Source organism: Asparagus officinalis, chromosome 5 (assembly GCF_001876935.1).
Source record: "Asparagus officinalis chromosome 5, Aspof.V1, whole genome shotgun sequence".
Classification (NCBI taxonomy): domain Eukaryota; kingdom Viridiplantae; phylum Streptophyta; class Magnoliopsida; order Asparagales; family Asparagaceae; genus Asparagus; species Asparagus officinalis.
In genome coordinates, this window is record NC_033798.1 from 34,009,201 (window position 1) to 34,035,090 (window position 25,890).

The 25,890-nt window shown below is 38.6% G+C and overlaps 1 protein-coding gene across 2 annotated transcripts; it reads left to right on the plus strand.

The window, feature by feature from the left end:
• On the plus strand, positions 16,006–25,600 carry LOC109843400. Of its 2 annotated transcripts, none has more exons than XM_020412336.1 (3): positions 16,006–16,109; positions 16,330–16,511; positions 25,170–25,600. In XM_020412336.1, the coding sequence occupies exons 2-3, from the start codon at positions 16,330–16,332 to the stop codon at positions 25,354–25,356; spliced, it is 369 nt and encodes a 122-aa protein (XP_020267925.1). In that variant the 5' UTR covers positions 16,006–16,109; the 3' UTR covers positions 25,357–25,600. The 2 variants fall into 2 exon arrangements, with proteins under 2 accessions (XP_020267925.1, XP_020267924.1); XM_020412335.1 differs by having other exon boundaries at positions 16,034–16,143.

The following is a 25,890-nucleotide window of genomic DNA, read 5'->3' on the forward strand; positions in this document are numbered from 1 at the left end:
TAGAAATTGATAAGGAAAATTTAAATTAGATACTAAAATAAAACCATGACAAAAAATTATATTTTGATAGTCCTAAAGATATATTCAAATTGTATGTGTTTTCTTGGAATTTTTCACCTGGCACATATTAATTCTCAAATTAATCAACATGAAATTAGAGAATTACTGATATTTTACAATAAAAGCTTTAGTATCCATAATTTTAAGGATTATTAATTTGAAAGACCAAATAAAAGAACATAGAATTACAACAATTAATATGAAAAAATGTCCAATTTTTACAAACCCATCAATAATAACCTACTCCTTGAAGATCCAAGTCCAAAATTCAATCTTTAAACAAGATCAAAAAATAAATTCCCAAAAAGAGTCAAGGCATCAACTTACTTTTCACCACAGGGATAGCAGTTCAAAAGCGTCTATGTTGACCAACAAGCATGAAAAAAATAAAAACCAGATATAATTCAGCAATACTACAGAGAGAAATGCAAGAAATCAAAGATTAAGAAAGATTTGTGATGATCGATTTAGAAGTAGAGGAAGAGACGGTTCTACCTGAGCGAGTGGGAGCAGAGAAGATAGACCCAACTGTTAGGGTTTCCTCTATTTCCTAATTTCTTGAAGTGGGCCGGTAGAGATTGGAGGGAGAAATTTTCTATCAATAATCGGAGGGAAAAGATTTTTAGTTGATAAATTTAGAGGCGTGATCAGTTTTTCACATGAACTCTATCCCCGTCGAAACAAATAGCGTGCAAGATTTTTTGTTTCCCATATTTTTTAAATAAATATCTTATTTTATAATTAAATTAATTAAGATTTTAGATGGGGTTCATTTTAAATAGAAAGGTATTATTGGAACCACTTAAATTAGGTTCCATTTGAAACGATTAACTAAAGTGGTGTTGCGAATAAAGCCAATTGTAGTAGTGTTGGCTAGACCTGATGTATGACTCCTTAAGTCTCTCAAAATTACTGTAGGAATTAAATATTCAAAATATAATTGGACGAAAAATATAGCATCATGCGTGTAGGAATACAAATTACAAGGGAAGATTTTTAAAAGAATGTAAGGAGAATTGCTTTGAGACCCCATTTTGTAAAATGCAATGCGACAAACCCCCAAGACAAAGTCAATGTGTGCCTTAATCCCTTAAATTGAGATGCAAATGTGTCTAGGCCCCATTGTACAGTGCTATTTCATCATTGATTTAAAAATACTTTTTTTCCATTCTACCCCCGATCAAAACAGTACTCTCACTCTCTAAAGTCTAATCACATTCTTCTTATTTCTATTTCTCCTGGACCCCAACACTAAAACCCCAATCTCAAAAAAATCAACCGCAACAACAACTGCGACAGCCATGGTGGAGGAACAAGATCATCGACTCTAGTAGCATTGATAACCACCACCTCTACCTCGCCCACCACACCATCCTCGAGATGCTCTTGGATGGAAGCTACACCATCTCTAGCTCTGACATCGACCAAACCCTGGTTGACTTCATATCCTATTTTGGAAAAACCTTGAGCTCGATTAGATCAAGATCCAATCAGTTCTTTCTCTAAAAGAGTTTTTTTGGGTTTTTTTAAACCTTTTTTGGCATGGTAGTGTGAAATGTTGCTTGAAATTGATGGGTATTGTTTATTTTAAGAGGAATTTAGTTTTATAATGGGGTTTAAGGGATTTACTTTATGCATGACAAGGTGTTGCTTGAAATTGAGTAGTTCTTGAGATTGGGATGTAGGGTTTTTGGAAAAAAAAATAGAATAATGTTATTGTTAGTGATAGAGACAAAGTTTTTGTAAACAATAAATGATTCAAAATGCTTTGTTCTATTAAAAAAGTTAGTTTTTTTAGTGAAATGCTACTTGAAATGGTATAGAAGTTTGAATAGCTTCAAGAGGGTTTTGATTTTTGGATGGGGGTTTATGATTTTAGTTTATGCATGGCTCAAAAAATTTCTTCACTATGATCGGATGCCTTAACTTTGTAACACTTCTTTGAATATAAGATGGATTGTGTAGGCTATCAAAACCGTTCAACAAAGATCCGTTAAACATGAATAAAGGGTCCCAAAGGCACTTGGGTCATTCGCATGACACCATATGAGCTCAATGAAACTAGGAAAGTTGACTATGTGGAGAAAGGATTCAAGATTCTAAGTCAAACAAGCTGCAAAGATATTTTGCAAAGGAAGACACAACTCCACAGAACACAATTCAAAGCGAGCCTAATCTCCGTGTAGAGCTAAGCCAGTGTGCCAACTAAAGACACCCCTTGAACAATATAAAGATAAGCATAAATCAACAAGGCAACGTGCCACTAAACTAGCGTAACGCTCAAATTGGCTGAAGAGACAACACCCATAATGATGAACAATTTCTAGGGGGTTCCACACCTACAATGAATTTAATGAAAATCGACAAGTTGATGGATGTGCCAGTTAGCAGTATGGCTTTAGCACGGACATGAGCCAACCACTCGCAGATGAACTCTGTGCACAGTTCAACAATAAATCCTATAAATACCCCTCTTTGTTAAACTTTCAAGGGCCAAATCTAGAGCATTCATTGCACCATTACTATCTTCCATCTTCCAACTACTCTTCAATGTATAAAGATCTAGCCATTTAGGGAAGAAGTTTGCCTTACTAACTTTGTTTATCTATAGCCCTTAACACCTGATTTTTTTTCTCTTGTGTCTGCATAGCCACATAACAATCGATCTTTGATCATTGTTGATACTTTTCTCACTTGATCAATAAAGCAAACACTACACAACAAGTTTATTCTTCATCTCAAAAGTCCTCAAAATGAGCTAACTCCATCTCACTTTGTTACATAAAGAACGGTGCTATTTTATTTGTATGGTCAACAGAGCTAATGCCTAGTCTCTTCCAGCACAGCTTCCCAAAATCCAAATTGCAACCAAAGACATGAAATATTTTGTTATTTTCTCAAAAGGTTAATGAAAGAGGATGACTATTTCATTACCCCAAATCTTTGTGAATCTTTTGGTCTAAAATAAATGGCAACTCCAATGAGGAGTGGCTTCTCCTCTAGTGAGAAAGTCGTATCGTCGTATGATAACATAGCATCTGAAATAACTACCAAAACCATCACTGTTGAGATTGACTACATTGCTTAAGAGGCTTACTTAAAGAACGCTCAAGGGATCCCTAAGAGAGCACGAAAGACTACCGTGCTACCGACTAATCATTCATTATGTCTCGATGGCTGATTTTATAGGGAATCGCGTCAAATAAAGACAAGTCTTAGAATGTTTAACATTACACCTCTTCTAAGTCAAGCATCTGTCATGCTTATGAGTACACATCTGAACGATGCTACCTCAATGACATCGTCACACTCATCAGTACGCCTCTGAATGATATCATTATGACTCGATAACTAATTCTACAATATCCTACCAAAAAGAGTCAAGTCTCGAAATGTTCAATATCGCACCTCTTCCAAGACAAGCACTTGTCATGCTTATTAGTATGCCTCTAAACAATACTATCTATGCCTCTAAACAATACTATCTCAATAATATTGTCATGCTCATCAATATGCCTTTGAACAATATCATCATGATTTGACAGCTGATTCTATAAAGAGTTATGCCAAATAGAGTCAAGTCTTAGAATGTTCAACATTACACCTCTTCCAAGACAAGCATTCATTTAGCTCATTAGTGCACCTCTGAACAACGCTACTTCAATGACATCGTCACGCTCTTTAGTGCGCCTATGAACAATATCATTATAACTCGAACATCTTATTCTACATAAAATCATGCCAAAAAAGAGTCGAGTCTCAAAATGTTCAACATGACACATTTACCAAGACAATCGTTAGCTAAACTCATTAGTACGCCTCTGAAAATGGCTTCTTTCGACATATTTACAAAACATCTCTATCAAACTATCTCTAGAATATCCAACAAAACCTCTTCCAAAGAGATTCAGCTGTCAAGTTCAACAGTACACCTTTGGCAGTAACATCTCCCGCATTAAATGCCATCAAACATGTCAATGGTAAATCAAGAAAAGAAAGATTCTTTTTTGTATGTATGCTTCTAAATTCACCTCCAAACGGTATACATCTTTCATCTTCAACCGATGTTGTCATACTCCAAAGAATCAAATCACCTACCTGAAGAGATTCAAAGATTTCAGAGGTCCAAATGTGGGGATTCTAGAAACTTTGAAGGGGATCTTATATATGGTCAAAAAATATGAACCATTTAACAAAGATCAATTAAACATGAGTACAAGTCCCGAAGGCACTTAGGTCATTCGAATGACACCATATAAACTCAATGAAACAAATAAAGTCAAATAAGTGGAGGAAGGATCCAAGATTCTAAGCCAAACAAGCTCCAAATATAATTTTTGCAAAGGAAGACACAACTCTGCGGAGCACAATTCAATGCGATCCTCAACACCGCGTAGAACTAAGTCAATGTGCAACTAAATATACCCCCTAAACAGTATAAAGAAAAGCATGAACCAACTCCCTAGAGCTCAGACCACATAGATCGTACAAAAAGATGAGGCAACACTGGCTTGATTTGACTTGCCCATCAATGATCTAATCACACTGACGCCCTTTTGATGCAATAACTTGGGAAGTCTACGACACATAAGTTGAGACACAAGGTCCCGTGGCAACGAGCCACCAAACCCAATATAACTCTCAAATAGCTCATGCTGAGTTTGGTAGCCACAGTTCATTAAATTGATTAGATGAAATTAATGATGATGATAACATCCCACTGGCTACAAAGGAATAGGAGGCTACACCGCATTAAATGAGAAGTGACTGAAGAGAGAGTGCCCATGATGATGAACATGATCCATAGGGTAACCATGCCTGTAATGCATTTAATAAAAATCGATGAACTGATGGATGTGACAATTGGCAGCATGGCTATCACACGGACATGACCCAATTGCGCGCAAATGAACTCTGCTCGCAGTTCAACAATGAATCCCATAAATACTCCTCTTTATTAAAATTTTAAGGGTTGAATTCAGGGTATTCATTGTGTCATTACTATCTTCTAACTACTCTTCAACTACCCAAAGCCCTAGTTGTGCGGGGAAGAAGTTTGTCTTGCAAACTTGGTTCATCTCTAGCCCTCAACACATGATCTTTGATCTTGTGTCGGCATATACACATAGCAATCGATCTTTGATCATTGTTGGCACTTTTCTTACTTGTTCAATGAGGCAAACCCTCCATAACAAGTTCACTCTTCATCTCAAAAGTCATCGAAATAGGCTAATTCAATTTCACTTTGGTACATAAAGAATGATGTCATTTTATTCATATAGTCAATGAAGCTGACATCAAGTCTCTTTCGACACAGCTTCTCAATATTGAAATTATAACCAAAGACATTGTAACATTTTATTTTTTTCCTAATATGTTAATAAAAGAGGACACATATTTTATTGTCTCAAATCTTTGTGAATTTTTTGACCGAAAATATATAAACATATTTTTTTAGTTCATTGTCTCCTCCTAACCATGTTAGACTAAGGATAATCGAAAAAGTAGTTGTTTGAAAAATAAACCCCTTATTTTATTTAAAAATAAGTAGAACTCGTGAAGTTTAACAAAATTATGGGTTAGTTGTTAAATATGCATTATAGTTGTTATGTTTTGACAGTTAGTTGTTAAATTATTAGCTAGTTGTTAAGTATAAATGTTGGTTGTTAAGTTTAGTAGTTAATTGTTAGGCTTAATATTTAGTTGCTAAGTATAAATACTAGTTATTAAGTATAACTCTTGCATGTTAAGTTTAAAAGTTACTTTTATAAGTTATCTATTAATTTAGAGATTAACTATTCATTATTCTGCTTTGATGTTATGTTTAACATCTAATTCGAGCATTGCTTGCCTCAGTTATCTTCAGACTGAAAGTGTATGCCAATATCCATCCAACATCCTCTTCTAGTGAATATTACGTTATGAAGATTATTATTGAGCAGATGGATCAAAGTCATCGGGATACATACTAACAATTTAAGCATTGCTTGTTTCAATGCATAAATACCTAGTTGTTTTTTAAAATGCTTCAATGTGGTTGCGCTTAACTTTGCTTTTAAAACAATTATTGTTTTGTTTAATGTTATCATGCTATACTTTCTCTGAATTATGTGATATAATTATAACAACTAACTCATAAGATTAACAACTAACTTAGGTTTAAGAACAAACTCATACATTTAATAATTAATAACTTATAAATCTAACAAGTAACTAAAAAGTTTAATAACTAACTAATAAGTTTAATAATTTAACAAGAAACTTACAAGTAACTAATAAGTTAAAGAGCGAACTCATAAGTTTAAGAACAATTAACTACCTCATAAGTTTAACAACTAACTGAGAAGTATAATAATTCATAAGTTTAACAACTAACTAATAAAATTAACAACAAACTCATAAGTTTAACAACTAACTAATAACTTTAACAATTAACTAATAAGTCTAACAAGTATAAGTTTAACAACTAACTCATAAGTTTAACATCTAACTCAAAAGTTTAACAACTAACTTATAAGTTTAACAACTGACTCACAACATGGTAGCTGATTCTAAAACTTTAAATATTCAAGCAAAATACTTTAGAATACCCTAAAACTTTAAATATTCAAACCCCGACTAAACACATAATTGTCTCAAGAATCTAGCACAAAATTCCAACCCAAGCAATCCCAAGCTCACCACCTGTCAAGCAATTCTGTCCTTCTCCTTCATGTGTTCAAAACCCATCTCAAGACATGACTATATTTCTTCATCCCAAAGCAAAGCAGCAACTCTCTTCACAATCTCATACAAAAATACCCAATCAACTATCCTTGAAACAACCAACTCAATTCCCAATGGGCCCTCAACAAACCCTATCATCGTCTGAGATTTCATTCTTTAATATCGATATCACAGTCCCAACTGGTTCAAGCTACATGTTGGGGATTTGAAATAATCAAATCAAATCCGTACCCTTCCGGATCTTGTGTTTGAGAGTTGAGCAAGAAAGAAATTCACCATAAATCAAAGATAAAAACTTATAGGAAAGTAAACAAGAAAGAACACACCAGATTTAACGAGGTTCGGCAACGTGTCTACCTCCTAGGGAGTCACACCACACAATTCTTTGATTACTTGAAGAAGATTATAATGCTTGCAATTGGCCTCTCTCTCTCTAAGATTTTTAATCTCAAAAAGCCCTCAAAACCCTCTTTTTCCGTGCTCTTTTTCTCTCTTAAACCCTAAAGGGACGTGTTTTTATTTATAACAAAACACAATCCCAAACCGATTAGGATTCTAAAACGAGTCTGTCACACCCTGGTGTGACACAGACCACACCCATGGCAGACATGGCAGACTTTGCCACACCCTGGTGTGGCGCAGATCACACCCATGGCAGACAGGGCAGATTCTGCCACACCCTGTTGTGACGCAGACCACACCCATGGCCTGTCTTGAATTTTCATGCGATTGTTGATTTTGATTCTAGGTTTGGGTCTCCACTCTCAAAACCAACAATCTCCCACTTGGAGATCAAACCACCATCAATGAGCTCTCTCGAACTCTGCCTTCTTCGCAAGCATCTTCTCCTACTTGAAAAATCCATTCTTCAATCATCAACATCCCGGCGATCTTGCTGATCCTCGTAGTGTGGCTCCACCTTCGTCTTCTACTCGCGAAGGCCAACTGAAGTTACGTACAACTCTAGTTTCTCAATGGTGACTGCCTTCGTCAACATGTCCGCCGGATTTTGATTCCCCAAAATCTTTATCAAATGCAACTTTCCGTCTTCAACTAGCGAGCGTATAAAATAGTATTTGACGTCGATGTGCTTCGTTCTGGTATGATATACTGGATTCTTGGCAAGATGTATAGCGCTCTGGCTATTATAATAAAGAACTCCTCTCCCTTGCTTCAAATCCAACTCTTCCAAGCACCCGTTCAACCAGATCATCTCCTTGCTTGCTTCAGTCACCGCGACATACTCAGCCTCAGTTGTAGACAAAGTCACAATCTTCTACAAACGTGAGACTCAGCTCACTACTGTCGATGCTAAGGTATAAACATACCCCGTGGTGCTTCGTCTCTTATCATGATCACCAGCGAAGTCCGCATCCAGGTATCCCTGCAGCACCAACTCCTTTCTCCTAAAACATAGTGGCTTGTTCGTTATCCCTCTCAAGTACCGTATTATCCACTTTATGGCCTCCCAATGCTGCTTCCCTGAATTGTTTACAAATCTACTCACAACTCCCACTGCATGGGCGATGTCCGGCCTCGTGCAAACCATCACGTACATGAGACTCCCAATGGCCAAAGAATATGGTACCCTGCTCATATGCTCTCTATTTGTATTTGTCTTAGGCGATTGCTCCTCAGATAGCTTGAACCGACTTCCAAGGGGTGTGCTAACAACTTTAGCATTATGCATGTTGAACCTCTGCAGTACCTTCTCAATATATTCAACTTGGCTCAATCTCAATGTCTCTTCAGCTTCATCCCTACTGATTTGCATCCCTAGAATCTGCTTCGCTGCACCCAGATCCTTCATTGCAAACTCTTTTGCTAGCTGCTTCTTCAAATTGTTTATCTCCTCTAAACATGGTCCTGCTACCAACATGTCATTAATATATAATAACAAAATAATAAAGCTGGACTCGAACCTTTTAAAATAACAATAATGATCCGAATTGCATCTTCTGTAGCCATTGTTCTGCATGTCAAACTTCTTATACCACTGTCTTGGAGCCTGTTTCAAACCATATAAGCTCTTCTTGAGCTTGCACACCATCTCTTCCTTTCCTTCTTCAATAAAGCCAACATGCTGCTTCATATAGATTTCTTCATCCAAGTCACCATGAAGAAAGACAGTCTTCGCATCTAACTGCTCAAGAAAGAGGTCTTCTGCAGCTACCAAACTCAACACCACTCTGATGGTTGTGAGTTTCACAACAGGGAAAAATATCTCCGTGTAGTCCACTCCTTCCCACTGTTGAAACCCCTTCACTACTAATCTGGCCTTGAATCTCTTGCTTCCATCACTCTCCTGCTTGACCCGGTAGACCCATTTATTGTGCAAGGCTTTCTTCTGTGCAGGTAGCTGGGCTAACTCCCATGTCTCATTAGTGAGTAGAGAATCCATCTCCTCCTGCATCGCATGCTCCCACTGCTGAGATTCACTCACTTGCATTGCCTCTTCATAGCACTCCGGCTCACCGCTATCTGTCAACGATAGGTAGTCAAGAGATGAAAGATATCTAGGATTTGGTTTGGGTACCTTGGATGACCTCCTAAGCTCCACGCACTGGGTGGTTTCTTCTGCACCTGGAGCCTTCTTCATTCTCTGATCAGAACAAACATCATCACCCCTATCTGGAAGTTTCTCTAAATCCATGTACTCGGATCCACCTGTATCCGTAGTGCTGTTCCCACTGCTTTGGCTATCATTGGCATTTTTTCCTGTTCTTGTACATCACATCCTCATTGAATATCATGTTCCTGCTTCTGATGATCTTCCTATTCTTCTCATCCCAAAGGCGATACCCGAACTCATCAATACCGTATCCAATGAATGTGTACTTCTGTGACTTAGCTTCTAGCTTGTCTCTGACATGGTCACTGATATGAACATAAGCCACACAACCAAATACCCGCAAGTGTGAGAAATTTATCTTCTTTCCACTCCAAACCTCCTCTGGAATCCCAAAATCTAATGGAACTAATAGCCCGTGATTAATAAGATAAGCTGCTGTATGTACCGCATCCACCTAAAAATGTCTTAGGCAGACCTGCATGTAATCGCATGCTCCTGGCACGCTCTGTCAAGGTTCTGTTCATCCTCTCCGTAATGCCGCTCTGTTGTGGCGTCCCTGGAGTAGTCATCTCTAAGCGAATACCATTCGTAGCACAAAACCTCTTGAACTCCTCCAGGTCGTATTCTCCACCATTGTCTGATCTCAGACATTTCACCTTCAGATCTGTCTCGTTCTCCACCATGGCCTTCTGATCTCAGACATTTCACCTTCAGATCTGTCTCGTTCTCCACCATGGCCTTCCACTTCTTGAAGATTCCAAACACCTCTGACTTGTGCTTCATGAAGTAGATCCACACCTTCCTTGAGTGATCGTCGATAAAGGTGACATAATATCTCGAACCATCAAAAGATGATACACTGGTTAGGCCTCATACATCTGTATGAATCAACTCTAGCTTCTGAGCCTTAGGTGGCCTTCCACACTTCTGGAAACTAATCCTCTTCTGCTTTCCAAAGATGCAGTCTTCACAAACCCCAACTTCCACGGAATCGATCCCGGTTAGCTTTCCCTGTGAATATAAGATCTACATCCCCTTCTCGCTCATGTGCCCTAGCCTGTTGTGCCACAGATCTGTACTCTCTTTGTCAGTTGCAATTGCGAGGGTGTCACTCGCATGTAATGTGAGGTAAAGAGTTTCTAGTTTGTTGCCTCGAGCAACTATCATAGTACCGTTGGAGATTCTCCACGAATCCCCTGTGAATGTCGAAACATAGCCTTCTTCTCCAAGCTGTCCCACCGAAATAAGATTCCTCTTCAGATTCGGCACGTGTCTCACGTTCTTCAAGGTCTACTTAGAGCCTTTCATCTGAATCTGCACTTCACCTTTTCAACAATATTACAAGGCTTGTTATTCCCCAAATACACTTTTCCAAAGTCCCCTGCTACATAGTTCTGGAGAAGCTTCCTGTTAGCAGTGGCGTGGAAAGAGGCTCCTGAATCAATGATCCAAGAATCTGAGTCGCTATCCATAGCAAGGATCAAGGCATCCTGCACGATATGAGCCACCTGCTCACCCGCATCCTTCTTTGGACTCTTGCAGACTGAAGACATATGACCCTCCTGGCCGCAGTTCCAACACTTTCCTTTGATAGGCCTAACCTTTGAGTTCAACCTCTTCTTCACTGACTTCGACCGATTCCTGTTCTAGTTCACTTTCTTCTAGCTTCTGCCTCTCTGCTCGAAACTTAGAGCTGAACCTGAACTTTCTGATTCGGACGATTTCCTTCTAACCTCCTCGGATAGAATTATGCTAACAACCTCACTCAATTTCAACTTTTTTCCCCACCGAATTACTGATTGCCGTCACACAACCTGCCCAACTATCCGATAACTGCGATAGAATCAATAGGGCTTGTACTTTGTCATCAAACGTGATGTCTGCGGAGATAAGCTGATCAACAATCATGTTGAACTCGCTGAGGCGCGTCGTGAAGGATCGTCCTTCTGCTATCTTAAGGTTGAAGAGAGTTTTGACGAGATACACCTTGTTTGCTGCCGACGGTTGCTCGTACATCTTCGCGAGCGCTTCCATAAGCCCCACCGTCGTCTTCTCCTTCAAAATATTATGGGCTACTGATTTAGCGAGCGACAACCGGATTTGTCCTAGAGCCTTCCTATCTAGTATCTCCCAATCACCATTTGACTCCTCTTTCTTCTATCCCTTTTCCTTGCCCATCAACGGGCGATACAAGTCTTTCTGGTACAGATAGTCCTCTATTTGTGACTTCCAGTAGGCGAAGTCTGAACTGTCAAACTTCTCAATCTTAGATTTGATTTCCTCTGCCATGGCTCTCTTTCTCACAAATTTGCTGAACGAAGCTCTGATACCAGTTGTTGGGATTCGAAATAATCAAATCAAATCCGTACCCTTCCGGATCTTGTGTTTGAGAGTTGAGCAAGAAAGAAATTCACCACAAATCAAAGATAAAAACTTGTAGGAAAGTAAACAAGAAAGAACACACCAGATTTAACGAAGTTTGGCAACGTGCCTACGTACTCGGGAGTCACACTACATAATTCTTTGATTACTTGAAGAAGATTACAATGCTTGTAATTGGCCTCTCTCTCTCTCTCTCTAAGATTTCTAATTTCAAAGAGCCCTCAAAACCCTCTTTTTCGTGCTCTTTTTCTCTCTTAAACCCTAAAGGGACGTGTTTCTATTTATAACAAAACACAATCCTAAACAGATTAGGATTCTAAAACGAGTCTGCCATACCCTGGTGTGACGCAGACCACACCTATGGCAGACAGGGCAGACTCTGCCACACCCTGGTGTGGCGCAGACCACACCCATGATAGACACGGCAGATTCTGCCACACCCTGGTATGGCGCAGACCACACTCATGGCCTGTCTTGAATTTTCATGCGATTGCTGATTTTGATTCTAGGTTTGGGTCTCCACTCTCAAGACCAACACTACTCCCTCATTAAGTTCGAAGCCATCCTCCCCTGCTCTCATTGCCTCATTGAGATTGAGAGCTACTCAACTCTCGTATACCTAACCAACACAAACTCAGTTTCATCAGCCTCAATTTAATATAACTGAATCATAACGAAAACGATAAAGAACGCTCCATACTTCAAAAATGTCACAGATCAAGTGTTCAATATGCTAAATTGTGGGTTTTGGTTAGTGTGTTCGATTTTGTCTTAGGTTTGGGTTTTGGTTTTGGTTTGAGAATCTTATCAAATGGGTAGCACGTGCATGGAGTTTTTGGGCTGGGCATAATATTGCGAGGTTTGATTGTGTGAGGATTAGAGAGGCGTTTGCAAAGATTGTGAGGGCTGATCCTGAGGCTAGGGGCTTTGTGTTGGGTTTTGGGATTATCATTCGTTTATTTCACCAACTTCATCGTCGTCACATCACAAAACCCCTATCGTTATTGGTGATGAGTTTGAATTCATAGCCCGAAGAGTCAATGGGGTCGCAATCTCACCAGGCTTCGTAGCAGCCCAAGGGTACCAGGTGGCAGCTAGCTCAATAAGAGGTGGTTGCATGAAGGATGAGCTAGGCACCGACGTTGGAGCACAAGACGTGGTTAAAGTTTGCGAAGGGCATGAAGGGTGTGATCAGTGAGAAGGGGGAAGGCATTTTAGGGATTTAGGCAAATTATAGTATGTCATTAGCATACTTCATTGCTGCTGGAGGCGCTAAAATGTATTTTTTTTCCTTTTGGGGTGGGGGCACAAGTTGACTTATAGTATTGAGGGGTTTGTCACATTCGCTTTATGGAATTAGAGGCTCAGCATTTTTTTGTTTTAGGGTAGGGGCACAAGTTGACTTAAATGCTATTCATTTATGAACCAAAAACTAACGATGTTAAATGAACTACTGAGTCAAGAATAACTGAGTAGTTAATCGAGTAATAATGAACTATTTGTTAATATTTAGTTGTTTTCACCTCTACCTCTAATGCAAATTACGAATTCCTCAAGCCAATATGAAGAAGAGTAAATGCTAGTTTGTGTTATAAAACTAATGAAGTAGAGAAAAAAAGGTAGATGAGAAGTAGAGAGAAATTTTATTTCATTTGTTCTTCATTGCTATCACAAAGTGAGGTAGGAATACCTCTATTTATATACAAACTAAGATGATGATACATAAATCATATTAATTACTCATTCATGAACTTAGTCTTTCAAGAACATGCATTGTGTTGTTCTAGGAAGAAGATTAATGTACTAGGAGAATATCAACTTCTTGGGAAACTAAATGGACATCTATATTATTTCATAACACTCCCCCTTAGATGTCCAACATTACACAAAGAATATGCCTCGTTAAAACCTTACTAGGAAAAAACCTACTGGGAAAAAAATCCTAGTGAAGGAAAAAGAGTACACTATTCTTGTGTATTAGTTTCTCCCCCTGATACAAATATCATTTAAGATCTTTCAACCGACGCATTCCAATATTTTTTTACCAATTTCTTAAAAATTGCAGTCGTAAATGCCTTGGTGAATAAATCTGCCAGATTATCACTCGATCGAATTTGTTGCACAATGATTTCACCATTCTTTTGCAAATCATGTGTAAAGAAGAATTTTGGTGAAATGTGTTTCATTCTATCTCCTTTAATATATCCTCTTTTTAATTGAGCTATACAAGTTGCATTATCTTCAAACAAAATAGTCGGAGGATTTTTATTTTCAGGAGACAATTCACTATTCTTCAGGATATAGTGGATCATTGATCTTAGCCAAATACATTCTCGACTGGCCTCGTGAATTGTAATTATTTCAGCATGATTCGAAGAAGTGGAAACAATTGATTGTTTCGTAGATCGCTATGAAATAGCGGTGTTACCACATGTAAATAAATAACCAGTTTGAGACTTTGCTTTATGCGGGTCAGATAAATACCCAGCATCAGCATATCCAAGCAATTCAGGTCGAGAATTATAAGAATAAAATAAATCAAGATCAATTGTTCCTTGGAGATAGCAAAAAATATGCTTTATACCGTTCCAATGTCGTTTTGTAGGAGATGAACTAAATCTTGCTAATAAATTCACAAAAAATGATATATCTGGTCTTGTACAGTTAGCAAGATACATTAGTGTACCTATTGCACTGAGATATGGTACTTCAGGACCAAGAATTTCTTCATCTTCCTCTTTTGATCTAAAAGGATCCTTAGCAGGATCAAGTGACCTGACAACCATTGGGGTAGTTAATGGATGTGCTTTATCCATGTAGAACTGTTTTAATACCTTCTGGGTATAAGCAGTTTGGTGAACAAAAATCCTATTTTCTAAATGCTTAATTTATAAACCAAGGTAAAATTTAGTTTTACCAAAATCTTTGATCTCAAATTCTTTCTTCAAATATTCAATCGCCTTTTGGAGCTCATTTAGTTTTACCAAAATCTTTGATCTCAAATTCTTTCTTCAAATATTCAATCGCCTTTTGGAGCTCTTTAGGAGTTCCAATCATATTAAGGTCATCAACATATACAGCAATGATCACATGTTAAAAAAAAGAACCTACTTTTAAAAACATCCTTAGATGGAAGCCACTATGGATGATTCAAATGGTTTAGGAGGTCCTAATATGACTCTCACGATCTTTAGCTCGATTATGGGCTAGTTAAAAAGAAAATGTATACTTTTAAAAGCATCCACTAAAAACAGAAAAGCTAATTTAAGAAAACTCCTTAAAACTTTAGGTATGATGCAGATATGCTTTTTTACTATTTGAAATAAAAAAGTCCCACGGAAATTGAGATAACTTTTCTAATCTTTTTTTTATTGGACTTAAACCCCTTGAGCTTTTGGGTGTCTCAGTACACTCTTGAACTTTAAACATTTGTTACTAGATCATGATACTTGTAATTGAGAAATAATTAAAATTTTCTATAGAGAAAAGTTTTCAATTTAGTCATTTTTTTAATTATAGGGAATGAATCTCGCCCACCCAAAGAAAGGGACGATTGATGTTTTCTCTCTCTCATGTAATTCTTCTATTATTTTTTTGCAGATAGAGAGTTCTTTGAGAAAAGTTTAAAGGGCAGGAGTGTTTTTGTAAGATACCCCAAAATTCAGGGCCGTTGCTGGATTAAAAAAGTTTAATGGTGTGTTTGGGAGTTTACTTAGGGCTTGTTTGGATTGAGGGGAAAAAGAGTGAAGGGAAGTTAGGGGAACCATTCACCTTGTTTGGGAACATTTAGGAGGTGAAGTTATTCACCCTAGTTTCCCTTGGTTCACCCTCTAATAGTATAAAATTTGTTACCCCTCAAATTGGGGTGTAACCAAGGGGAAGGAAACTCCCTTCCCTTCCATTCTCTCACCTAGTTTTCCTTAACTTCCCTTAACCCCATTGAAATCCAAACACACCATTCGGGAATGGAAGGAAGGGGAAGGAAGAGGAAAAATTCCCTTTCCTTCTCTACTTCTCCATTACACCCTAATTTGGGGTGTAAGAATTTGGGCCAAATTTTCCCTCCATTCCTCTCCTCTACTCTCTAAAATAAAACTCCCAAACAAGGTTAAAATAAAATTTTCCTTCCATTCTCCATCTCTACCCTCCATCCAAACAGACCATTAAAAAGGTTATGTCCAACACTCCCAAAGTTTATGGGTTTTCTTTAAATTAAAATAGTTCGGGGGTTATCTGCAACACCATGCAAAGGTCAGGGGACGATTTTCTGAAATTAACACGGGATAAAAAGTGAAGCGGCCCCAAGGCAAGCCCTCTTTGTTAAAACACCAAGACCACTCTCTCTGTCCTCGATTCATCTCAATCCAAGGTTCGACTCTCGATTTAATTCAATCGCAAGACAGGTGATCTCTTGTCAAAATGCACTTCAATTCATTTCCTGATTATTTTTCTTGATTTCATTGTTAATTTGTCTTGAATCGTGTAGTGGGATCTAGGGTTTTACTTCCCCTCTGCTAAAATTAGGGTTTGATTGCGGGATTCTCTCCAGATTTTCTTGAATCCTTTTGGCTTTTTGATGATTGATTTAGATGGCATCGAAATTGCATCAGCTGCAATCGAAGGCGAGCCAAGCCTCTCAATTTGTGGCGAAGCACGGGTCAGCTTACTACAAGCAGCTGCTGGAGAACAACAAGCAGCACATCGTGGAGCCGGCCACTGTCGAGAAGTGCCAGGAGCTATCAAAGCAACTGTTCTACACTCGCCTCGCAAGGTATATATATTCAATATTCTTACTTATGGGTGAAAATTTTGTTGTGATTTGATCTTGAACCTACATATTACTGTCATTTCCTTTTGCTAGTTAATAAATATTATAATCATGATAAAATTTGTTCCTTTGAGGTTGAAGTATAAAATGGTGGTTGTTGATCTTAAGTGATCAAACAGTCAATTGTATGAGGATGGATGAGGTTGATGAGGGGTCGCTCACTTCTCTGAATATCTGGTCTTGAGTAGAGCAGCTTTCAACCTACACAAAGTAGAAACTTGTGAGAGGACGGGGCTTGGTTCCCCTGTTATACCTCCGATGATCAAATCAGCTGATGATCTTTAGTGGGGAAATAAAGAACTGTCAGAGTTCTTGTGGGTAAGTACAGTATAATTAGCAGATATTTCATAGTCAAAAAGTTCTTTTTTGTTAAGAATTGTATCTCTATTTATAGTGGTGATGGAATGGTAGAATAATCACTTCGACCGAGTGCAGGATGACGATGAAGAAGTATGGGCTAGCGGTTGCGTCAGCACATACTTTACACGTGCCGGTCGTCGAGTGGAGGAGAGATCACTTCAGTATTAAACGAGAAGTGATCGGAGGCATAGCGGTGCTGATGTGGTCTGATGAGTCATGAAAACTATTTGGGCTAGAGGTATGATGCGCCTATCAAATATTAAATGTGACGCCGACGTGCTGTTAGTGGGAGAGGCTCGAGGTTAAAGTCGTCATATAGCTTCGTCTAGAAGTAGCGCCTTTCGAGTCGACCTCGTGAGGCGTTGACTAACTAGTTGAGTGAGCTCGTTGCGAGTTGTCTTCGACTAGAGGATCAACTAGTATCGCCATTCGAGTCGACATGAGCAGATGTCGGCTCAACGGGTCGGCTATATCGAGATCCTTGGCGGACATTTATCCATTGCTACCAAATGGCCGTACTTTGGTGACTAAAAACACCATAAGACATCGTGACTTTCCTTAAATAGAGGTCGAAACGATTGAGGCGGAGCATCCGTGCCACTCTCGTTCCACATACGGAGGAGCCCCCAGAGGGAAGAGCAAGAACGTCGGGCGGCGACCGAGATGGCTAGAGACGACGTCATCACATGGCTGAGTCGGCCCCGGAAGAGCCAGTCGAGGCTCCCTCAAAGAAGAGGGAGCCGAGGCTAGAGCTCTTGCTGATGAGGGAGGATCGTTCGCACTCTTGTCTGCCGTAGCGAGTCGACTTGTTGGGGGAAAGAGCCGATCGAGGAGGTGACGTCTCCCGCAGGGTTGGAATATCCCTTTCTTCACCGTGTTGTCGAGATCGGAGAAGAATGGAATAGGATGAGGGAGTACCTCATCGGGCCTAGTAGATGACCCTTCCTGGGGTCGGCCAAAGGAGCGGTTGGAACCATCATCGCTTTCGCTGTTTGGGTTGAAGTCCTCTCATGGTCCTTGGCAGAAGGAGGTACGACGGACACGTTGGCAACCCGCAAGATCGAGTTGTCAAGTAGATGATCGACTCGACGAGAGCCAGCGTACGCCTTGATCTGGTCAAGTGCATCCCTATCGACGTCGAGTGAGTCACCCTCCATGAGTGCCCCCCCTCCTTATTTCGGGCTAGCTCGAGCAGCCGAACTTCATATCGTCTCCCACGATCCAGACGAACTTTTCCTTTCAATTTTTGTGCGAGTCCAGAAGGTCGGTGATGAGGCTGAACTTCCCCACCATTTAAAAATAGAAATGAGGCTCATTCTAGTTCACATTCACAGTCACCAACCGGCCCAAGACCCGCAAGGATGACTTTATCGCCAACCAATAACAGATCACTATGAACCCTCCAGGATTGCGATGACGTTCAATTTCATTTGGGCTGGCGATACCCCTAGCATCGTGAAAACATGCTTGAGGAATGGGTGTAGGGGCAGCCTCAGGCTACACTCTAAATGCCTCAGGTAGAGTGGATCTCGGTCCGGTCCATGATCATAGATTACCTTCGACCTCGTCAGGGCCATTAGTTCGTACTCTTGGGGATATCAAATCTCTCATGAAGCGCTCTTTTCTGTGCCAGAGTCACCTTGGAATGGATCTCTGCCAGAAGAGCTCGTCGGTCCACAGGATCTGACGCCATCTTAGAAAGAAGTTGATCGCCGGAAGAGATGGACGGAAAAGATCTTGAATTCTCTAAACGGAATTTCAAAAGACAATAACCGCCACCTTCATAACTCCAGCCCTATATATAGGCAACTGAATACACAACTGCCAGAATCTGAACCGCCAGATTCAATTACGGCCAACGGCCTAAATTAATTATCACAATACGAAGCGACATCTCAGAGATCAAGGTTTAGCCAACTCACATCGAATGACCCGCAATCTGTCAAGAAAAGCGGAGTTGTAGCAACCAAAAAGTGCAGCCTTTGCTAAGCAACAAATATGTGTACTTCTGCATGCAATGCCCCAATCAAATTGACGGTCAAGACCAACAAAGATCCCTACTTAGCCGACTCATCAAGTCGACATCCTCTTATGTTGACTCGAATGACGGAACTTGTCGGCCCTCTCATCAAAGACAACTCGCAACGAGCCCACTAAACCATTTATCCGACGCCTTGTAAGGTCGACTCGAAATGCGTTACTTGTCGGCTAAGCCAAAAGACGACTTCAACCTCGAGTCTCACCTGCTGACACAACATCGACGTCGCATTTAATGCTTGGCAGACGCCATCATGTCTCCAGTCCCGATAGTCTTCATGACTCATCGAACCACGTCGGCACCGTCATACCTCCTATCACTTCTCATTTAATGCTGAGGTGATCTCTCCTCCGCTCTCGGAGTGACGTGTGTAAAATAGGTGCTGACGCAGCCGCCAGCCCATACTTCTTCACTGTTATTCTGTGCTCTGTCGAAGTGTCCATTCTACCATTCCAACATCACTATAAATAGAGGTGTTATTCTAACATGAAGGGGGATCTTCTAAGATCTAATCTTTGATCTAAACTATTCTAAGCTACATCTGCTAATAACATTGCACAAAAGAACTCACGCAGTTCTTCATTTCCCCCCCACTCAAGTTTACTAACTAACTTGACCGTCGGAGGAACCACAGGGGGAACCAGTCCACGTCCTCTTAAGAGTTTTTACTTGTGCATGTTTCAGCCACTCAACTCAAAACCAGATATTCGGAGAAGTGAGCGGTCACTCATCAACCTCATCCATCCCCATATAATTGACTGTTTGATCACTTAACATCAACAGTGGTCAAGTGAAGTACTTTTACCTCATATAATGATTAAGTTATGCCTGATAATCTTTATGCTGTCGGTGATAATTTGTTGCTAAATTTGTAAAATATCACTTAAGTTGGTTTTTACTCCTTAGTATGACACATGTTTGTGTTTCAGAGTTCTCCTTTATTTCCTTTTTGAGCGAGTGCAGGATACTTGTGTTGCATATGGGTAAAAGAATGTGTATCATATTGTATAAGTATGATGAAAAGTCCTTGCAATACCTTTTGATGTGATTTCTAAAGGTCCTAGTTGAAAGTCAAGGTATTAAGCATAATCCCTTTTATCTAGCCATACGTTATGCCAAACAAGATTTTTAAGCTGATGGGAAGATAAAACAACTAGTCGCTAAAGGGTGTGAATTCCCTTATTCTCAACTTTCTTTTTGTGATTAGAATAATGGAATATTTGTTCTTTTTCATGATCTATGAAGCATGGTTTTATTGAGTTTTTGATATGCGTCATCTAGGAGAATTCTAAGGTTCTTAAACCCATAGCGGTACACTTCACATTAAATTTATGCAACTCATTAGACTCGGGATAGGTTTGTTTTAGCACATATCATAAGTATGATTTTATAGGACTTCTAGCAACACTCGCCTTGGGTGAGTTTTGCTATCACTCTCTAATAGGAGGGGGCCATGTGCCCCCTACACCTAATCTCACCCAAATCTAACCCTAGTTAGGTATTAAACCTAACAATACCCCTTTCATTTTTCAGCAAGTGTTCAAGGACACTCACTCGAAGGCGAGCGTTCCTTAGACATTCTCGATGTTAAAATGTTGTTTGGGTATCTAGTTCAAAATTGAGTGGTTTTTAAATTTATAAGCTACTTGATAAAAGGAACTAAAACTAGTGTGATGATTTTTGCTCTCATAACATATGAATGAAAAACAATATTGCTCTCATGTAGATTATTAGTTTTAATATGTATGTATACAACTGTGTCCCTTATCCTAACTTTTACAATATCGCCGTGTCCCACACCCGCACCCGTATCCATGCAACATAGTAAGCCACTCATTTGCAAAACACTTTTATTATTGGGAATGATTTATAATCCACTAAATTTACCAAACACGGTGGCTTATAATCCAAAATTGCCAAACATTGTCTTAATGATTGATTGCTCGATTTTTTTTTCTAGTGAAAATTTTCTATTTGGTTGTCCTCCTTTCATATTCTTTTTGGTCGCTGCATGCCTTATTCATGTTCAGAAATTTATTTGTCAATTGTTGATCCAAAATTGCTTTTTTGCATCGATTCACCCATTCTCCTCCCTCCTCTCTCTCCAACCCTATCTTTTGACCCCCCAAGGTAATGACAAAGTTGGAATGATTGCTTCTGCTTAACTTATACGATTTACCAAGTTTTTCTTTTAATTCTTCAATATAATTCTGTTGTCATAAAACTTAAATGGGGTCAGTGCTTGTCTATGTTGCACGGTTAAGGGTATAATACACAGTAAATTTGTAAAAGGTAGCGTACAGGGACACGACAATATAAATATATACAAATATATTATATATCGGATTAATAATTTATACGAGAAAAAGGATGAGAATTAAATTTTCTACATTTCTATGTTTCTTTTATTATGTGCATTATAAATTGTAAAATCACTAATTTTTGAACAAGACATCCAAACAACACTTCAAATCATAATTCGGAACCAGACTCATGTCCAATAAGTCTCAATAAGTGGATGTGAAGTGTCGGATATATGTCCAGAAAATGTATGATAAGTGTTTTAAATTAAAACATTGTATAATTGAGTACATGCTGGAATAGATATATGCATATATGCAAAGAGCGTCCAAGGAATTTGGCTATGAGTACGTGTTGGGTACGAGTACGGCTTCAGATTAGAAGCACCCCTGTAACATAGGTGCTTGTGATTTGGTGTAGAAAAACCTTCTGTATAGCCATATGGATGAATAGGATGGGAAGAACCTGTGCGCTAAGATTCAAGCAGACACTTGGGAAATAAAAGGAACCTGCATGGAAGTGGGTTTCATTCCCTTGTAGTCATACTTTTTGTTTATTTTTTTCATTGACCTGAGTTTTGGAAATTTTCGTGAATGATGCATTTCTAAGAAGCTAAGCTGATGGCATTACTGGAGTCTTGTACTTTTTCTGGGGTTCTCTTTAGATGCATTCATACGCAACTCTGTACCTTAATTTCTGATAACAAAGTAAGGCCCGATCATTTTCCTACTGTTCTAACTGGAAGTGTATCATAAATAGCATTGTTTTAAATATCCCCGACATGGCCCGATATATCCCCCGATATATCCTTTTACAGGGCTTGCCGCAACCGATATGGTCTTTAAATATCCTTTACCGCTTTTTGGCTATTTTGAGTGATAAATCCCCGATATGGCCGATATATTAGCCGATATGTGGACCAATATATCTTTTTATATAACTTGTTGCAAAATAATATACCGTGTTTGGATTTTTTGGGCGAGATATCAAGATTTCCCCATTATATCAAATGACATTTTGCCCTAAAAAAAGCAGATCGAATGTTGCAACGTTGCTTTGCACTTTTGTTTGTTTTAGAAGGTTGATTAGTGATCCTAAACATATATTATTCATATTTTGTATGCTTAAATTTTATTACATATGTTGAGATTACATTTCAATGCATTATACTATGTATGCAAACATTCATTATGGCATTCCGATATTTACCACATATCCCCAATATTTCCCCGATATCTGCAATCCGATATGAATTTTGGTCATCCGATATTTCCCTGATATCTGATATTTAAAACCTTGATAAACAGCTGTATCCTGCTTGATCATTGTGTGCTAAACTTGAGTTTTCAGCATGTGGTTGAGCTGATGCTAGAGTGTTGGTTTTTGAGATGGGTAGAATGTTATATTCTAGCATGACTATTTGAAGGACATTGTTTTGTTTGGAAATGTTTTCAGTTGTCTCTCTTTCACTTTGAAGTTTGAATTTTTCTTCAACGTTTTTTACTATCTTTTCAAAGTTTCCCTAACTTCTATCACTTTAATTTTCTGACTTTCACCTTTTCCTGTATTGATCTCTTCATCTGCTTCATTCATGTATTTATTCCCCTTTATTTCAAATTGTGGGCACAACATTCTCGGACCAATTTGTATGTTTTGGTTGCCTATCTGCTTCTCAATGACTGAGATGAGAATGAGTGGTTGGAATCATTTAATTTCTTTTTCCTTCTCCCTTGCCAGTAGGAAATAAAGCACCATCATTTTAGTTTAGTTACATTTTTCTCATTTTCTTTATTGCTAAAGTTGAGAATGTGATAAGTGAAAATGACTTGTACCCCTCATCATTGGTGAGACCAAGTTCCCTTGTGTCCTTTTGTTATGTAATTATGCCCAATGCAGTTTTTAATGGTTATTATTTGCAGAATAGTGCTTTAGGTCGAAAGTTTCATTGTCATCTATTGGTTTTGGAGCCTTACGTGCTGCAAGTAGCAAGCTAAACCAAGTGAAGAGTGACTTGCACCTTTTCCCCCATAACATGTTACTGGGTATGGGCTTATTTGGGAATGTAATATGTACTGGATTCTGATGAGACATTCAGCTCTTCTATATGCAAGCATGAACTAGTCTTTGCAATTTGTATTCTTTTGTAGCCCATTTTCTTTGTTGGAGATTTGTTTTTCAACTAACAAAGGGCAGTGGGTATGCATGATTTTATACGGTCTAAGTTAATGATTCTTTTATTACAATTCACATTCCTATTCAGAGATTTACCTAAGTATTGATGTTTCTACATTCACCTTGGCCACCACTTACGTCATTTGTTTTGCCTGCTGTACAACAAAGTATTCTATTCTATCTTTTGCAATTGAGGAATGCTTTTTGGTTTTTACACAGCTATTGCTGATACAGGAATATATCTCAAATTATCCTTTGGCTGTCAAGATGTGCCTTGTAGATGAATGAAATTTCACCTTTTAGATGAATGAAACTCCATGCATACAAGTTTATACTATTTTCCCTCTTTTTGAATCTTATTTTGGGTAGCTCTTTAGAGGATTGCTCTTGGTTGCATGGTATAAACTACATGAGCAATGTAAGACATGGAATAGGTATCAACCGACCAGTCATCTTGGAATAGGCAAAGCCCCCTTAACATGGTTTACTGGACCAGAAGTTCAACACTCCCTCATAAGGTTGATACCTAGTTGATAAACTCCAAAACTTTGACCAGTATTTGTTTCTCAGCTGTGCTTTTTATCATCAGGTTCATGTTATAAGATAAATTAGCTTGCTAAATTAAGGTGTAGAAGGATACCACAAAAGTTATAAAAGCTAGTCCTACTGCACATCGTCAAACTATTGTTATTGATTGTTTTTTCCTGTTAAGTGAGCACTTTATTAGATACTTGCCAAATATACTTGTTGCAAGTTTCTATCGTTTACTAGAACTTTATAGTAATTTCTAAGTGCACTCAACTTTGATCCAGTGAGCAGCTTGCATGCTTAAATTTTGGTGATATTAGACAAAGATAATTGGATTCTTCTTTTCTTCACCTATAAACCATTGAATGTGTGAAATGTCAGTCCTGGAATTGGCAAAATCCTTTTGGACTGCTATTTGTAATTCTGCCTGATTTCTTTTTAGTTCTTGGTGGTGTACAAAGGATGACAATAATGTTGGTGAAGTTTCTTTTCATCCGCTGGTGTCAATGTTTTAAATATCGGCTGATAAACCAATATTATCGGCGATTTATCAGTTTTGGGGGCCTTCCGCTATGATAAGTTCGATTCTAAGTCAGTTATCGTTTTATGATGTTTATTGCCGATAATGTGGCGATAGAGTGAGTTATCGGTCGATATAGCCAACCCAAATATCGAAATTATCGTCCTTTAGTCCTTTAGTTTGAGTTTTGATTTTGGGCAACAGACACCTATTCAATGCACTCTAAACCCTTCTACTATTGGTTAGTGATCCTAAATATAATTACTTATATTTTGTTATGTTTATATTTCATTAAGTATGGTTAGATGACATTTTAGAATATTATATTATGTATATCACCATTTGGTAATGTCACTCTGATAAATACTACTTATCCCCGATATATCGCCTATATCCGCTATTCGATATGGAGTTTGACCGTCTGATAAATCCCCAATAACCGATATTTAAAACTTTGACTAGTGTAAATAGAAGATAATTGCAGTTTTGTTCTAACTTCTATATTACTCGTAGGAGACATATGCGCTTCGCTAATGAACGAGGGAACTTATTTTACTTTTCTTTTTCATATTGTCGTTGATCACATTATTAGAGTTCTTATTGAAACAGTATTCCCCTGATTGTTTTATTTATTTATTTATTTTATATTATGATAAACTGATCAATATTCCTTGCTTTGCAGCATTCCAGGCCGATATGAGGCATTCTGGAAAGAGTTGGACGGAGTGAAGCAAATCTGGAAGAACAGAAAAGAGCTGAAGGTTGAAGACGCTGGCCTTGCTGCTCTGTTTGGAATTGAATTATATGCATGGTTCTGTGTTGGTGAGATTGCGGGAAGAGGTTTCACATTCACAGGCTACTATCCTTGATGCCTTTTATCAAATGTCTTGAGGATTTCTCTGTTTAGGTTTATTCTTGTTGAGGTACTTTAAGCCGATAACCTCATTTTACATGCGGAGTTTCATTGCCCCATTAAAATTTTTGAGCTGGAGGGGCCAGCGAGAAAAAAGACTTGTCGGTCAATAAATTTGGTGGCATGTTATATTTAAATTTCCCCCTTTGAGTTGCATTCTTCTTGTCCCATTACCATTATCAAGGTAAATGTTTTTCCAACTGTGAGATTCCTGCTTCTCTTGAAAGATAATAATGGCGATTTATTGGAACGTTCCAACACCCCCCCTACCCCCCACACACACACGCACGTGCGCACGCACCATAAAATAAAACAGTGTTGGAGGAACATGCAGGCACGGAGTACGCTTAATTATCATGAGAACTGTTGTTTTATCTCCTTGCTTCTGATGGAAGTTTTAAATAAGTGGATGCATATTGTTCAGGTGAAAAATGCAAATAAGTGCGTGCTCGTGGCAGGTGATCGTATCGTTTTGATGATATGCATTCAC